General features: G+C 45.1%; 1 protein-coding gene across 3 annotated transcripts; it reads left to right on the top strand.

The window, feature by feature from the left end:
* The first annotated feature begins 1,077 nt into the window (after positions 1-1,077).
* Positions 1,078-16,370, top strand: ACCS (1-aminocyclopropane-1-carboxylate synthase homolog (inactive)). 3 transcript variants are annotated; one of them, XM_037395073.1, is made up of 16 exons: positions 1,078-1,668; positions 2,993-3,606; positions 5,121-5,180; positions 6,041-6,052; positions 7,918-7,988; positions 8,535-8,604; positions 9,767-9,833; positions 10,298-10,395; positions 11,021-11,098; positions 12,120-12,220; positions 12,927-13,016; positions 13,958-14,003; positions 14,153-14,294; positions 14,885-15,027; positions 15,410-15,563; positions 15,784-16,370. In XM_037395073.1, the coding sequence occupies exons 1-16, from the start codon at positions 1,209-1,211 to the stop codon at positions 16,080-16,082; spliced, it is 2,505 nt and encodes an 834-aa protein (XP_037250970.1). In that variant the 5' UTR covers positions 1,078-1,208; the 3' UTR covers positions 16,083-16,370. The 3 variants fall into 3 exon arrangements, with proteins under 3 accessions (XP_037250970.1, XP_037250968.1, XP_037250969.1); XM_037395071.1 differs by having other exon boundaries at positions 1,078-1,845; XM_037395072.1 differs by lacking the exon at positions 6,041-6,052 and having other exon boundaries at positions 1,078-1,845.
* The last annotated feature ends 649 nt before the right edge of the window (positions 16,371-17,019 follow it).

Genomic DNA, 17,019 nt, shown 5'->3' with positions numbered 1-17,019 from the left:
ACTGTGAGGGTGCTGGGGCACTGGCACAGGTTGCCCAGAGCAGCTGTGGCTGCCCCATCCCTGGCGGTGTTCAAGGCCAGGCTGGATGGGGCTTTGAGCAACCTGGTCTAGTGGCAGGTGTCCCTGCCCGTGGCCGGGGGCCTGGAACTAGATGCTCTTTAAGGTCCCTGCCGACCCAGGCCGTTCTGATTCAATGAAACGGGACACACAAGCCCCTCGCTGGTGTGCAGGGACCCGCCGCCAAGCCTGCCCCAGTGATCCGGGGGGGCTGCCGGAGGCAGCCGCCGACACCGGCTGATACCGCACACCCCGCAGCTCCGGCCAGGCCGGGCCCGCGGCCCCGCCAGTGCGCCGGGCCGGGGCAGCAGCCTCGCGGGGCAGCGCGGCAGGGCTCTGCCTCTTCCCCGGCCGCCCCGGGCGCAGGGGGCGGCGCTGCCCCGCCAGCACAGCTCCCGGGGGCCCCGCCTGGCCCTGGGCCAGGCCCGGGGGGGCCGCGGGCGAGGCCGTGCCGAGCCGTGCCTGGCAGTGCCGGGCGGGCCAGCGGTGCCGGCGCGGCCGGGCGCCTCCCCCGGGCGGCGCGGGGCGGTGCCGCGCTGCCGTGTCGCCGGGGCGGGGCGGGGCGGGGCGGGGCGGGCGCCGCGCGGAGCCAGCGCGGCCCCGGCAGCGCGGGGAGCGCCTGGCACGGACTAAAGTTATCCCGGAATAAGGCTGCGCGCATGTGCGTCACCCCGGATGTGAACATGCCGGCTCGGCTCCGCGCTAGCTCGCTCCGCCCGGCTCCAGCGGATGGGCTAAGCCGCGCCGAGTCGTGCCGAGCCGCGCCGAGCCGTGCCGGCGGCCGTACAGCCCGCTAGGGGCTGGGGGGAGGCAGGGCCGCCCGGGCGCCCTCGAGGGCCAAGGTGCGAGAGCCCCCTCCCGGCGGGGGGCCCGGCCCCCCGGGCGGGGGCGGGGCGGGGGCCGGGGCAGGTGCGCCGCTCGGGCGGGGCCGGGCCGGGGCCGGCGGTAAGCGGGACCCCCGGCGCAGCGCGCCCCCGCGGTGCCGCCGCCGCCGCCTGCCCCTCCCCGGCGCCCCCGGCCCCCCTCGGCGCCCCTTCCCGCCGCTGGCCCGGCGGGGCTCGGCCCGGGGGGGGTGGGCCGCGCGGGGGCCGAGCCCCCGGCCCGCTGGCATCCCGCTCCGGCCCGCCCCGCCGCCCCGCGGCCGGGGAGCGATGGATTTTCGGGGGAAGAAGTACGAGCGCGGCAGTAACTGGTCGGACCCCGAGGTGGTGGAGCTGCTGCAGCTCTGGGCCGACGAGTCGGTGCAGGTGGAGCTGGAGAGCTGCTTGCGCAACCAGCACGTGTTCAACCGCATCGCCGAGGTGCTGCGGGAGAAGGGCATCCACCGGACGGGCGACCAGTGCCGGGAGAAGATCAAGAAGATGAAGCTGGAGTACCGGCGCATCAAGGACAACAGCAAGGCCCCGCGGGGTGGCCGGACGTGGAAGTTCTACGAGGTGATGGACCGGGTGCTGACCAGCCGGCCCGCCTTGGCCTACGGCTCCCTCAGCGGCAGCATGATGGCTCAGCAGGTGCTGCAGGGCAGCATGGTGGAGAGCTACCATCACCAGTTCGCCTCCTCGGCCCTGCCCTTTGGACACTCCCAGCACCCTGAACTGATGGAAATCAAATGTGAGGAGGTGAACTCTGATGAGCACTGCTTGACCCCAGAGCCCCCACCATCCATGTCTTACCAGCAGGGCTCCCCTGAAGAACATGAGATGGAGAGAGCCTTCTTGGAGAGGGCCCAGAACGACTCTCCCATCTCCAGGGTGGAGATTCCCATTGAAACCAGTGTTTCACCTTCAGGTAGGGATAGCCTTTTACATTCCAGCATAAGGTTTCTGCCTGGTTTCCCAGAAAGAGAGATTTATTTTTTTTCTGGTGCAGAGATAGACACCTGGTTTTCGCACTGACGTTGGGATCCTTATTTTTCCACGTCCCAAAAAGCTTTAAAGTAGAAGGCTGGTATCTGCGTTCATAGCTGCCTGGCCATTCCCGAAACGTATCTCGCTTGCAGGGAAACAAAATCTAAAATTAATGTGCTAGGCTAAATAGCATGTACGAAATCCAAAGGACTGGCATATCTGCCATAAGACGGGATAGGCATTCGTGCTAGATTTCCACATATAATGCTGACAGTACTTACCTTACCGGAAAAAAAAAAAGGAAAAATTGCATGCTTTTTGCTGTCATTTGAATATCACCAGGGCTGTCTGCGGTCCTCATGCTGAATTGTATCAGGAGACCCTCTTCTGCCATGGCTACACTATAAACCTGCAGGTGAAACTTTCCTTGCCTTCTTTTAAAAGATTAGATCTGGAAAATATTTTAGGACACTCAACATCGAAGAATACTTGGGAATAACATTGCCTGGCTTTCTAAGCTAGTTGTTAGGTCTTGGGAAGAAGATGTGTTTGAAAGTCATTTGCAGAAACAGCGTATCTGTTCACAGGAGATGAGACACCGGCACTGAAAGAAGTTGGCCATTGCTTGGCTGCTAGGAAGGGTACGGTCTCAAAATTCCAGCAGTTTCAGACCAGTCTAGGATGGGCTGATGGAAGAGCACGGCGTGATGGGGAAGAAGAGAGACGATAACTAACCATGTGAGGTTAATGTCTGAGATTAGGAAGAAATGCTATGTCCTCTTTGCTGTGGTGGTTGCATAGTCCAGTGGAGGGAACTGACAATCATTCAGGTTTATTCAGAAGCTGGGTACAGGGCTGGAGCTGGCAGCATAATAGGGTGTCCAATCTGTGAAGTTAAAAACAAACTTCAAAAAAACCTCGCAAACTTCAAGATGTACCTGACAGGTTTTGCTTCAGTTTTCCTGTAAAACCCTACAGTAGATCGAAGGATGTTTCCCAGGAAGAGCAGGGGGAGTCAGCAAAGCATGTCCATGCTGCTTTACTTTCTGCATGCTTAATTTTTCTTCCTTGCTTTTACATATTCACAGGTTTCAGTGAGCCCAGCATGGCAAACTCATCACGGATCCAGAACGTGGTTCCCCGGCCTGGCTTCTCTGCCTTGCATCGGCTGAGAAAAAAGCGGAAAGGCCAGCGTGTGAAGGACCCGCTCGATGATCTCTTGCTGAAGACCCTGACATCTCAGCGGGCCATGGAAGAGCGCTTTTTGCAGATGGAAGAACGCCGGTTTCAGCGAGATTTGGATGTGGAGGAGCGTCGGATGCAACTGGAGCAGCGCCGGTTTGAACTGGAGCGGGAGCATGAATTTCGCATGTTCAATGTCTTTGCTCAGATGCTCAGCATCCTAAAGCAGAGCCATAGCGGCTCGTCCTCCTCTGTTGTGATGCCTCGGGGCTTGGACTTCAGCCAGGCACTGTCCGAAATTGCAGGAATGGGAGGAGGAGGGGGCGACCTGCAAGAGATGAGATCTCGCTCGCTTACCGACAGGAGGGTTGACATGCATGGCTTCTGTAACGCCAGCGACTTCCAGAGAAGCCCCTACCTCTCTGCTCGTGGCAACATTGCCAACATTTTTCGTGGCTCCACTGAGGAAGGGTACAAAGCTTATCATGCTGACAAGTATGATGAAGACAAGAACCCCAATGTGAGTGTGAACCTTGGAGCGTTTTCCTGGCTTATCTTGCTGGGAAAAAACTTTCTTGGCCTATGTGTCAGCAAACCTCTAAAAGTGTGAGGTTTTTTTGATCTCACTAATACATGGCAAGTCAAGGTGTTTGAGGAAGAGAAATAAAAAGTAGCTTTTCAGATCATCTGTATAGAAAGATGAGTGCTCTGTTCAGCTCAGGTTTGCACTTCTGATTTCCCTATTAATAGAATATTAGGGGAAATAATAGCAGTAGGAGACCTTGAAAGATGTAAGAAATCTGCAGGAGCAAACAGAGCTCCTGTTCTTCCTTTCACCTAATCACCTCTGTTGCCCACTGAAGAGCATCTCGGATTATCTGATTATATCTGTTTATTGCAATGATGGGTGCAGGAGATACAACAACTAAGTAGTAGACTTTTTTTTTATTATTATTTTTAACTAACAGCCCTTTTTCTGCCTGTTTGAGCTCGGCTGCTCAGTTATAAGCAGCTCATCACACCCCCTTGTGGCACAAAGGCAGAGTGTTAATATTTCATGGCAAATCATTAGAGAGTAACAAGCATAGTAAATATAAAGAATGATTTATATGTGAATTACTTTGAAATAGATCTCACATTCAAGTACTGAATTACTTGAAACTTTTAAAATGTTTTATTATTAGCCCTGACTTCAGTCATGCTGTGTTGGGTGTGTATCTTAAAAACTAGGTTTTTAAGATAGAAAAACACAAGGAAGTTTTTGATTCAGGGTGCGTTACGAGGTGAAAACTGCCTCTTCTACCAACTTCTGTCGATATAGGCAGTGGCTTTTTAAACAAATACCTAAAATTGGACTTGTACTTTAGTAACATCGTAAACGTGAAGTTGCTTAGATTTATTTTTGCATTTTTCAAAATTTATTTACCCAGTCTTTTCCAATTATGAAAATATGTTGGTAGATTTGAACTCTTCAAGGTCTAATGTAGTGCTAAATAAACAGGGCCAAATCCTAAACCTGGAACTTTTGAGTTGTCTCTTCAGTGGGGAAAATTTAGTGTTGTAACCAATTACGACTACATGTTTATGTGGTTTCTGAGCAAATCAGTGGAGTGGAATGGTAATGACTGATAAATGCTTTTAGATAAAGAAATGTATCCAAAACATTGTTTAAAACTGCTGCAGAAGGGTAAACCTCAGTTTTCTCAGAATTGTTTTAGGGTTTCTTTTGTAGTTAGATATATACCAGTGAGTGAATTCAAGATTAAGCTGAACATATTCTGTAAAGAAGTACAAACTGTTAGTACATATTCATTTACAGGCAGTTTATTGACTAAGAAGCTGAGTGCCTGGGTTACATACGTAAACACGCACACATATATATGTGTCTTGAGTTACATATGGTGAAATTAATGTGAACTGTTTTGACTTTTCCCTGGTAAGCTTTTTGGAGGCAAGTTAGTGAAGTGATAGCTAAGGTGATGTAGGCATGTGGTTTTTTGTGTCTATAAAACAATAAATTACTTCTTTTTCTAGGGTATAATAAACTTCGGCACCAGTGAGAATAAACTCTGCTTTGACCTGATGTCTAAGCGGGTAAGTCCTATTCCAAAAAGAAATACTGAATTTGTTGTGTAGTTCCTCCCCAGTGCTTGTACTTCAGGGAGTTATTGCCATTGCTCAGGTTTCTCTGGTAAAGTTTTTCATTGTGAATTTTTTATTTGTTGCAAGTCACCTTTGAATCCAGCTGTTTGTACATTTATTTATGTTATTTTTCCAGGAGGATAGGAACAAGGGTGTTTTTCTGTTCCTCTTTGTGACGAGTTTCCCTTTGGGGATGTACTTGGCTCAGAAAACCAAACAAAAACAAGATGCATTTTATTTTTTCCTGCTGACAGTACTTGATTTAATACAGAGGTTTTGAAATTAGTTTTGAACTGTATTTAATTTCAAGGATCTTCACATCTGTCTGTTATAAAGTCAAACAATTTGGACACCCAGTTCTCAGCTTACCCAAAATGTGCCCACGTGGCAGCAGTGAACAGTGGCAGCGCTTGAAATCTTCCAAAATCAGACTGAGCCAGCTGCTACCTGCTTAGTTTGTTCAGTTGCACCAGGAGAGGCATGAAACACATGGCACAACTCCAGAAGTAGAAAAGGTCAAAAGAAAACAAAAGAACTGTGCTGTAGACTGTGCTGTAGAGGAATGTGTCTGGACTTCCATTAAAAATCACTGCCCAGGTGCAGCCTGCGAGGTGGGCAGGTGGCAGTTTCTCCTACCTGAAGTTGTCTGAGGGGAGGGAAGGTGGCTCAGGGTCGGACAGTCGGCCTCTGTGGTTTGAAGTTCATGGTTGTTCCCATTCCACCAATTCCCACCCTCAAAATGTTCCTTGTTTTATTTCTGCTTGCCACTCCACTGACTCGGGGGGATGCTACCCCACCACTCCGCCTTCCAGCTAAAAGAACAGGTAAGGCAGGGCTGCTGCCTGCACAAAAAAGGGTGCCTTCTAGTCTGTGTAGGTCGTACCTTCCTTCCTTTGCTGTCCTTTCCCCTTAAAACTAACACCAAGCCTGCAGTAAGTGGTGCAGAGAGAGATGGTAATCAGCTGCATCTTAATTAACCTTACTATGAAAATGAGTTAAGACTTTGTTGGCTACAGTGAGATGAGCCATTACGCTTGTGGCAACAAGCTGAACAGAGATACTGTTGCCAGTTATCGCAGCCTGGAGTTACAGTATGGCTTCATTGAATGCAGCACCAGCTGGGGTTGGAAGCAAATTATTTCTTGCTGTTTGGGACAATGTTGCTTGTAACAGTACTTGCTGTTTCCACTGAATAAAGTAATTTATCAGATTTCTGTCGTCAACTTTTGACCCTTAAATTAGAGAATATTTTGTGGTGTGAGCTATCTTAGATGGCCTTCATTTCAGTTGGCCCATCTGGTTTCCTTAGCCCTTAATGCATTATCTTTAAGGGTTCTTCTCTTATTGCATAGCCATTTTTGGCAAAGTCTGCTGATATGTTTTATGTTGCATTCTCTAGATAAGCTTAGGAGAGAGATCTAAGGAGGCACAATTCTGTGCTACATAGGCTTCAAGAACATCTACAGCTGAATAAAGGAACTTTAATCCTATAATATCAGGTTGTAATTCTGCATGGGATAAGGACAGTGTCTTTTAAACTCCAGAGCTTGGCACCAGTTATTAAAACACCAATACAGAATGTTGTGGTTTTATTTTTTTCAAACAAAAACTTTCACACTGCATGTTGAATTTCCCTTCTCCCTTGCACTGTCACCTACTTGTTGTGTCCCCCCACCCTCACCTTTTTTAATATTAACTCATAGATTTTGTTGCCATTAAATATGTGGAAGGTACCATGTACATAATATTTGTTTATTCCCTTTTTGTTTGTGTAAAATGTCCTCTTCTCTCTGCCTTTGTCACTGCTGTGCTTTCCTTTGCAACTTCATAGAACTGGATTATGTGAAACCCTGATATTTACAACCTTCAAAATATTCAGATAAAAGCAGTGTGCATACTTTTATCTAAATATAAACATTATAAAGGGCTCTGCGGTCCAGGTGAATCTTGTCTTTGAGATCAGAATGAACTCCTAATAAGGAACAAAGTGCCTGCCCTGGGAAAGAATTACCAAGAAGATAATTTCATTTTTCTCCTGGCTTTTGAAAGCTCCTGTAATGCTTCAGTACTTACAAAACTTATCAGAATTATAGATCTGAAGGAACTGTGGTAACTTGGAACTAAGACATAAATGAAAGCTAGAATTCATTAAAAAAATAATATACTGAAAGTTTATTAAAGAAAATATGTATCTGACTGTGATTCAAAATCTTTTCTATCTCTCTCTGACAGTCTAGTCCTGAGCTTTCACAGCTGGGACTTACTTTCCAGCTGAAAGCTGTTGTTCTCAGAGGTTGAGCAAAACATTCTTTGAAACTGTTTGGGTTGCTTCATTTGCTGAGAGAGTCTTCTGCCGATCTCTTGATTGTGGGTATTGTGCGTATTGCCCGTTCTGCATCCTTTCTGTAGATCTCTGTACAGTGAAGTTTTGGCTGCAGTAACTTAGCAGAAGCTTGTACGCTTCATATAACCTGAAGTTATCACTGATCAGTTTGCTGATCCTTTCTTCTCTAAGATGCATTAATTTTGATGGTCAGTGGCTTTCTCAATCCAGTTTTACAACTGTTGAAGTTGTGTGTGTATGTGTGTGTCTGTCTATGCAGGTATGTACCTGTACATGGATCGTGTCTACCTCCATGTTTCTGATATCAGTGATTGTGCTATTAATGGATCTTCTTGTTACTTTCAGCTGACACAGACCGATATGAATCTGATGGAGCCTCCACTTCTTCAGTATCCTGACTGGAAGGGACATATGTTGTAAGTCTTCTCTTTTCTCTAACGCTTCTCTGTTTGACTGGTTATTTGATAAGCAGAATGGATTCATACAAACAACTTCTGCTACACTCACTAGTTAAAACTTTTCTAGGTCACTTAATCATCTTTTTCTTTGCAAAACTGTAAATTAGCTGCCCAACAAGTTCATCCAGTTAAAAATCCTTTTATGTGAAAGAAGATGCAAATTTACTAAAGCAAACACAGTTTTAAAAGCACAGTGTACATTAACAAATTGGGTAACTCCAAAGAGTTCTTTGAAACATAGTGAACACTTGGGGACTTTAATCTTTCTCTTCTGTGCCTCAATGGAAGCTCATCAGAAATGTATGCACCATTATAGGCATTATCCATGATGCCTCTGCCATGTATAAAAGCCATGTCCGTGGCATGGGCCTGAGCTATTCTGTTTTCTAGCTATTTTCGCCAGACTACTGTGCCCTGGCTTTATTTTCCTAAGATGTGGACCTGGGGAAGCCCAGCCTCTTGGAGAATAAGCTGAATCAATATTTGCTTTTGTGTCTTTCTCAGTTTACGGGAGGAAGTGGCTCGATTTTTGACCTATTACTGCAAGGCCCCTGCACCTCTTAAGGCAGAAAATGTGGGTAACCCACTTTCCATTGATGTCTGTTCTAATGTATTGCCATTTGTTGTCAAACAGTTTCATCTTCTGTTTTTTAAACAAATTATTTGGTAAGATGACAGCCTTTTATCATGTAAACGAGATTGATTCATAGCCATTTCAGTAGCTTTTGATGCACACTTCAGCCAAAACACTTTGGGTCTACTGTATGTTTGTTCCATGCTTTACTTTTGTGTGCCAGCTCCTCATGCCAGTGCTCTCAGTGGGGCTTTATGTTTTCATTTCCTTATTCAGCTCTGGGACCTACTGTGCCTGTATCCCTCAGCCTTGACAAAGTATGCCCACTGTTCCAGTTGAGTTTAATTTCATCCTGTTCCACTGTCACACCTCAGGACAAAAATCTGTAACTGAGCCTAGAGTAGTTTTAGCCTGTAAAAACAGACCTTTTCAAACTTTGTGGCAGTGTTGTAAGGAAGGCATCGAGACCTGAGTCTCTGCAGGACTTGCTTCCTTGGGAGGGATGGAAGCTAGGCTGGCTCAGATGCCTGAGGAGATCAGGGACTCCTGCCTCTGCTGAGTGCTAAAGGCAGCAGGAGCTGGTGCAGCCAGTGCATTTTTGGCTACAGTAATTCAACAGAAGCCCATACTGTGTGTCAACTGAAGTTACTACTGATCAGTTTGCTGATTCCTGCTTTTCCAAGGCAGCACGTTCTGCGTGATACTGTGAGTGAAACTCATGGGACCTGTGAGCGTCTATCTTCTAGAAGCCAGGAGTCAAACCTGCTCCTGTATGAGAGTGGTTTCCGCTTTTGCACAGATTTGGCAGGAGGTTGGAGCTGCTGTTACCACAGAGAGATGATAACATGTATTAGCTGATGAAAAGTAGTTTGCTTTTCTAGCAGTTCATAACTACTCCCCAATTTTTTCCCTACTTAAAGCCTACTTTTTTTTCTAAATTGCATATTAGAATCAAGACAGCACCGGAACAAAGTGTCTCTGAAGCAAAGAACAGAATTTAAATTGTTTCTGGTAGAAGTGGAATTTCAGCAGGAAAATTCTGGGAACATCTGTGCTAGAGAACCGGGGAGAAAATACATTTCAGTGATATGGTCAGAAATTATTATATAGTGTTGTCTTTCTATGGACAGATTTATCACTAGCCTCTCTCTTTCTTCTGTAGGTGATTGTTTTAAATGGTTGTGGCTCTTTATTTTCTGCGTTAGCTACAGTCCTTTGTGATCCAGGGGGTAAGTGGATGGTTGGGATATTTTTTTAATGTTTATTTTTGCTGGGAAATAATGTGTTGCTCTGTTTAAATATTGTTTGACAGAAGTGAGGTAGTGGAATTGGCTCTGGCCTGCTGCAAAGTTCTTGTTTTCTGCAAGATTGTGCTGTGAAATTCATCATGTCTGTGGTCTGCAGACGTCATGCACTCAACACTTGGTGTCTTGTCCTGTCTGTCTTCACTGTTTTCATGGTGTCTTGTTTTAGTTTGTTAGGCTAAATGTGGGCTATGCTCATGTTTACCTAGGTTCTTGCAGAAGATTAAAGAATTAACGGAAAAATAAAGTGGAGGAAAAGGCAGTAACATTACAGTGTTTTCCTCTGAAATGAGGCAGAGCTGTAAAAAAGCTTTCATGTTTAGCTGAAGTACATTAGAAGAGCAAGGCCTGTGACCTTTTGATAACCAGTTTTGTTTTCTCGGTTCCAGAAGCTGTTCTGATTGCTACTCCCTTTTATGGTGGTATTACCCAGAGCGTCTTTCTCTATGGTAATGTCAAGCTGGTGTACGCGTATTTAGATAGTAAGGTAAGATCTGAGGGAAGGAAATACGAACCTCTGTAGTTAAAAAATAATTGACAGTGGGAAAGTGCCGAGCTTTGGGAACCTTTGAAAGCAGTCCTCAGAACATGGATAGGCTGCAGCCTGTGGACATTTTTCCAATATATATTGGAGATATATAGATAGATAGATAGATAGATAATATAAATAAAATACAAAAACTGGGCATATAATTTGTAAGAAGGTTGTTCAAGACTGTAAATCTGGATTCCAGTCTTGTCCTTTTCTTGTATCTTACTCCCAGTAATGGCTCTTGAGAGGAAAAAAAATGGCCGTTTTGAGCCTTGGAGACAGAAGTATATACTGTCCTACTAAAGATGGTCCTGGGGTGGAAGAGCAGATGGAGATCTTGCATTGTTTTATTTATTCAAGGATAACCAGAGTATTCTGTGTGTGTGTGGCCAGCCTGTGATGAATATTTCTTTGATATTATTTATTTAATTATTCTCTCTGTAGTATAAAGGTTAAGATGGTTTCTTTGTTGTTATTGTGGCATTTTTATTTTCTTTTGGGGAACATTTCTCAGGCGATTGGCTCAAGGCAGACTCTATTGAAATAACTTGGCCTTTTTTATCTTTGTGGTGTCTTCCAGATTACTGGAACAAGCACTCGGCCTTTTCAGCTTACAGTGGAAAAACTGGAAAAAGCCTTACAGGATGCCCGGGCAGAGGTGAGTCTAGCTGAGCTTCACATTACCATTAAGTCTACAGTATGTTTGAGACAGCATATTCCAGAAGTGGCCTGAAGATCAAAACATTTTCAAATTCTAGCACCTGGCTTTCCAGTTGTCCTTGTAGACCACCTGAGATTAGGCTACTTGCAAACTCAGGGGCAGGCTTAGGGGGAGTCCCTGGTGTTGTGTCTGTCCAGTCCAGGTTTTTTTTTCCAGCAGAAAAGATAAACCAGGAGTACCAGACCATTCACAAAGCACTGGAACCTATTCATATCACAAGAAAAATACACCTGGGCATGCACTAAAAAGTAGAGACTACCCAGGGCTTCTCCTTCATGAAGGCCAGCTGAGTAACTCCAGAACTTACTGCTCTATGTGGTTAAATCCACTAAGAACACCGAGAATTTTTGCAGGAGGGAGAGAGGTGCAAATCTGAAGGATAAATGCAGATGAGTATCACCTTTCTGAAGAGTTAGTCTGTACATTTGGATGTTGTCCTAAGCACTATATATGTTTAGCTGCATCTTAGATCATTACTGGCTCTGACATCTCCAGTCAAGTGTGCTCTAAATGAGAACAGTTTACATCCACATAGTTCAAATTCCTATCTTTCTTGCCTCATTTATGGCCAATCTTCAGTACTTTGTTACTTCCCAATTACTGATATAGCTCAGAGAAAGTTCTTTTCTATGCTGAGAATGCATGAGAGCATCTTTCTCATTAATTGTTTGACCAGATGGCAATGTTTGTGGCAGACTCCCTCTTTTCAAAATCATAGATTATTTCTATGTTTTCTTCAGTTCACTTTGCAAGTGATATAGTTGTAAAAAAACAAAAAGAAAAAAAAAATCTTAATTTGTGGCTAGAAATTTTCTCATTCAAATGTAACCTTTGAGGTAAAAAGTCATGGTGGAAGCTTGAGGGAAATCTTGTGTCACACTCGCTGCTCAAGTAGAGGGACTGAAAATTTATCCCATGGTGGGTGCTGTTTTAATACTGCATTATTTGTGTTCTATAGGGTGTGACTGTAAGGGCCTTAATTCTTCTGAATCCCCAAAATCCCCTTGGGGACATCTACTCCTTGTCAGAGCTACGGGATTACCTGGAATTTGCTAAAAGGTATGTCAGTTTGGAAGACCGAGGCATCCTGAGTTGGGTATGGCTATCAGAATCTGGTGGACTGCTTGCTGTCCCTATATTGATCTGTGAATATCTTTGAAGTCAGGCAAACAGTCTATTCTTCACACACAGTGGTGGGCTTAAGAGAGGAAAGGGGAGGTCTGGGGACAAGCAAACATGGACCATGCAGTCATCTGGAGTGGCAAAGTAATTTGCATCAAGGGATGCAAGTTTTATTTGTTGGTAGTCTTAGCAAACACTATGGTGCTGTGCTTCTCTGGTAGGAAGCCGAGTTCCTTTCCTTTCAGTTTCTCTGTGTGTGCAAAGACAAAGAAATATATGAATATGGGTTCCCAGCTTCATCATGGATCACAGGTACTCTCTGAGATTCAGAATCTGTGAGATTATCAGTGGACGATGATACAACTTACTCTAGACAGGTAGTACATACAGCAATTAATTTTCACTAGTGCATTGGAAAATACTGAAGTTTTGTCTCATTATGTGGTTGCAGTGGGTGACAGGTGGATATATCTCAAATCACTTCAATGTACACATAATAGACCTGAATTGTGAAAAAAAATGCTTCTGTAAAATTTGGCGTCCCTCTTCTTTGTATAAAGCAAGTCTTTGCAGGCCTGAATTTATCACTGCTTCTAACCCCGAAGCAACTTTCTGTTGTAATCTCCATTTTGTCCTTTTGCAGACATGAATTGCATGTGATAGTAGATGAGATCTACATGCTGTCAGTTTTTGATGAATCAGCCACGTTTCACAGTGTCCTAGGCATGGACAGGTAAAATCAGCTCCTACTTCCCTGGTCATCTTCCAGTGACAGTTCAACAAGTGCTGTGAACTTGTGGCTGGAAGTTAAGTCATGAGCAAGCAAATTCTGAATCTGCCTTATGCCAATTTTCGGAATGGCAAATGCATTTTGTCAAGTGCAATCTAGCAAGTGAAAAATGGTAGGTAGTTTCTGTTGTGGCACACTTTTCAATGTGTGCTTCAGTTTTTGCTTGTGACAGTCCCCAAAACTGAAAACGGATGTTTCATTTGCTGAGAGTGGGCTTTTCTTCCTACCTAAACATTATTACCTCTTTCCATGTCTCTGTTGATGCCTGTAAAGACTTTCTGTTGCTGTTTGTTTTCTGTTTTTTTCATATAGTAGTCACGGATCATAGTGTTATTACAGACTGGAGAACAGGTTTTATTAGGTATCAATTTAATGAGATGAGAAAAACTTTTCAAATCTCACCTTTTAAAAATATGGTGGGCTTTATTTTTCAAATTTCTAGTTTTCACCAGTGGTGCTATCTTTATTTTTGTGCTCAATTGCAAGGAAATAAAATACACTTGGTTAAGTGTTAGCTCAGTGTTTCTGGGCTTGGATGTAAAAGAAAATTACTTTTAATTCTTGGCAAATGCATTGGCGCAGGCTTGATTTCTAGCATTATATGTACAAGCTTCATAGGTGCAGGAAATCTGTGCATGAGATATAGCATTTGCAAGTATCTGTGTATCTGAAATACTTTAAAATTGTGTCTAAAACTAGTTCCAGGGAGTTCCTAGGTTCTAAAATTAGGTTGGATTTGAATTTTCCCTACTTGACTGATGTTCCATGCTGCACTGTCTGTCATTGTGTAATGCTGCCTCTCTGTTTCTGCAATGCTGCACTGGTGATCCAAAAGCTTCAGCACCTATGACACTAACTGCCCATCTGCATCCTTCTACATACAGATTGCCTGATCCACAGCGGACCCATGTGATGTGGGGAATAAGCAAGGTGAGTGCTGGTTGCCATCGTGCTGTGCCGCCTTGGCTGGTAGGGTTGGCCTGGTGTCCTCAGGTTCCTCGTGCTGGAAAGAACAAGGCAGTAGTAATAGGATCCTGGTCTTCCTGTGTAGTAAAGTAGTTTTTCTGTGTCTTCTGCAGGATTTTGCTGTCTCTGGGATTCGCTTTGGTACTTTGTATACAGAGAACCAAGATGTTGCTAATGCAGTGGCTTCTTTGTGTTACTTCCACGGGGTTTGCGGACCTGTCCAGCACAAGGTTGCACAGCTGCTCAGAGACAGAGGTGAATCAGTAACTCCGTGTACGATCATCTGCTGTTGTGTGTGTCTTAGTACCTGGGGGATCCCCTCCCCTTACTTTCCCAAGTGGTCTCCTGTTAGTACAGCTTAATTGACAGTCTTCTGTAACCCTGAAGCTGCCCATGTAACGTAAGGCTGACAGTTCTACAGACAAGGACCATTTCTGCAGAGCTCCTAATCAGCAGAATTAGAGGAGCAGCTTTGAAGAAGTGTGATAGCTCTTTGTATAGACATAGCCAGAGTTATGTAGAACCAGCAGAGCGGAAACAAAGAATACAGGCTTGTGGGATGAGGGAAATGGAACTGGATTTCTAGGGAGTGCTAACAGTCCACAGCAACTAAGAGCTATGAACGTAGGGAAACTTTCTCAGGAAGGTCAAGAAGATATTCTTCTGCACAGACATGAAACTGCTAAATAGGTTTTGCCCCTCTTTTTGCTATTTGAAGAAACAGAAAACAAAAAAAGGAGGTGAAGGGTGAAACAAAAAGGCACTGAGTTTTTGGAAACCTGAACAGACCTGAATTCTTTCTCAGTTCGTGATTATTTTTTTTTTTATGTTCTCCTCCTGGTCAGACTGGATCAACCAGGTGTACCTGAGGGCCAATCATGCCCGCCTAAAAGCTGCTCATACGTATGTGACAGATGAACTGAAGACACTCGGGGTTCCATTTCTCAACCGCAATGCAGGCTTCTTTGTCTGGATTGATTTCCGAAAGGTTGGTAGTCTTAGGAAGGGAGGCTTCTCCTGGGATGAGGGCAGGCACGTGGTGCAGCTGCATCTAGAGGAAAGTTTAATACTGTGATAAGCATTTTGTTTTAACAAATCTGTTGTCTGATGAGCAGAGGGAAGGGCTGCCTGGTATTTCTGTCCATTCTTTTCCTTTCATCTGTCTGTGCATTTCCCTCCTTGCAGGAATCTTACTGCTCTCAAGCTACTTTCCTCCCCATTTCTTCCTTTATATCACAACTGCCTTACTTCAGAGGTAAAAGGTGTCTCCCCTGGCCTTTGCAGACCTCATGGGAATCAGAAATTCATGAGGATCTCAGTGATTTAGCCTATATGTTACTAACCTCTGGCCCTTCTGCTGACTCTCCTAGTACCTTAGGACAGGCACATTTGAGGAAGAGATGCTGCTCTGGAGGCGTTTTCTGGATAACAAGGTCCTCCTGTCCTGTGGTAAAGCTTTTGAATGCAGTGAACCTGGATGGTTCCGCATCATCTTTGCTGACAAGACCCACCGGCTGCAGTTAGGTGAGTAATGTTTTCTTCTCTTTTTCCTCCCACCAGAATTTCTGCAGCACCCTTTCCTCCTCTCCTTAATCCTAAACTAACCCTATTACTATTATCCTCGTCTTCCCTGTTTTTCTCCCCCTTTCCTTCCATCCTCCAAATTTTTCTGGATCTGATAGATTTGGGGACACTTCTGGCTTAAACTAATCCACTAGAGTTTCTCCTCCTTATACCATTGCAGGTATGCAACGGATCCGCAAGGTTTTGGAAGAGCGGGAGCAGGAGATACTGGCTGAGGAGAAGGAGCAGCCTTGTCAGTCAGATCAGGACGGTAAAGCAGATAGCACAGATGAAGTCATTTTTGTGTCCCGCCACCAGGAACCTACCTGTGCCAGTAGCTCCAACCTTGGTGACCTCATTGGCCTCCTGCAGCAACAGATGCGTTCATCTGACTGGCTACAGAAAAATACAGCCGAACAGTTTGCACAGGGAAAGCCAGAGATCTATGACGTATTCAGCAAACTGGTGGGGAAGCAGTAGGGGTCAGTGTGCCTTCAGGGGACTTCCTGAACAGTGACTGACCTGCCCCTAACAGCTCAGCAGTGACTTCCAGCAAATTATATATTTTATGTATAGGAAGAAAATCGCTTTGTAAAACTCCTCCTCTCCCCCCTGTTTGAGATCTCTAATTTGTATTATATAGGTGCATTCCTTGGATTGGGGTGAGGGTAGGGAATGGGGGGAGTCTTGTTCACCTGCTGCCCCCTGTCCTGCGACATCATTGTATTTTGTATTTCATTTCTAATGAATATGCATTTAACTCTCTTATAAGGTCCTGTGGTGTCATTTTTTTATGCTGCTTATGTCACTCTTTCCAAGAAGATGGAGACTTGAGATTGCCAAAATGTGTAAAGTTTCCCTTTTCCTGAATGATAATCAGATGTAACTGATAGCAGATGACTGCTTTCACAAAGAGGTGTTTTTGGGAGATAGAACCTGGTGTCAGCCCTAACTTAGCCTTGGCTGGCTAAGGGTAAATAAGCATGTGCACAGGTTCACCTGCACGGGTGAGGCTCTTAAGATCATGGTCATCTAGTCTGAGTTCTGTAAAGCTTTTCATTTTGAGTTGGTTTCCAGTGTAACCTCAGATCAGATAGTATCTTGGTTGGTGAAATGCCCATTTTTGTTTCTATCCTTCTTTTATGTATTCATAGAAATAAGCAGCATCCATTGGCCTTTTGGCACAGCATCCACAAAAGGGTTAAGAATGGAGAGGCAACTGAAAGTATAGGTGCTTTCTGCAGCCTTCCTATCCCTGGAAGTCCATCCCTTCTAGTTAGCAGTGAGCTATATTGGTGGGACAATGCAGAGAATGCTACTTCTTCCACCGTGCTGGGTGTACCTACTTTAAGGCCACAGGTTTCCAAGGTGGCACCTTCTACCATTCCCAGGGTAATTAGGACAATTTTTTAGCTAC

The sequence above is a fragment of the Falco rusticolus genome, chromosome 7 (genome assembly GCF_015220075.1).
Source record: "Falco rusticolus isolate bFalRus1 chromosome 7, bFalRus1.pri, whole genome shotgun sequence".
Taxonomy (NCBI): Eukaryota; Metazoa; Chordata; class Aves; order Falconiformes; family Falconidae; genus Falco; species Falco rusticolus.
The sequence above is the reverse complement of the archived record's forward strand: the minus strand, read 5'-3'. Positions and strand labels throughout refer to the sequence as shown.

Bases quoted from the DNA above. Each gene is read 5' to 3' on its own strand.
- ACCS (XM_037395071.1), top strand. From the start codon at position 1,209: ATGGATTTTCGGGGGAAGAAGTACGAGCGCGGCAGTAACTGGTCGGAC. The intron at 1,846-2,992 runs GTAGGGATAGCC...ACATATTCACAG, and splicing joins AACCAGTGTTTCACCTTCAG to GTTTCAGTGAGCCCAGCATG. The intron at 8,605-9,766 runs GTGGGTAACCCA...TTTCTTCTGTAG, and splicing joins CACCTCTTAAGGCAGAAAAT to GTGATTGTTTTAAATGGTTG.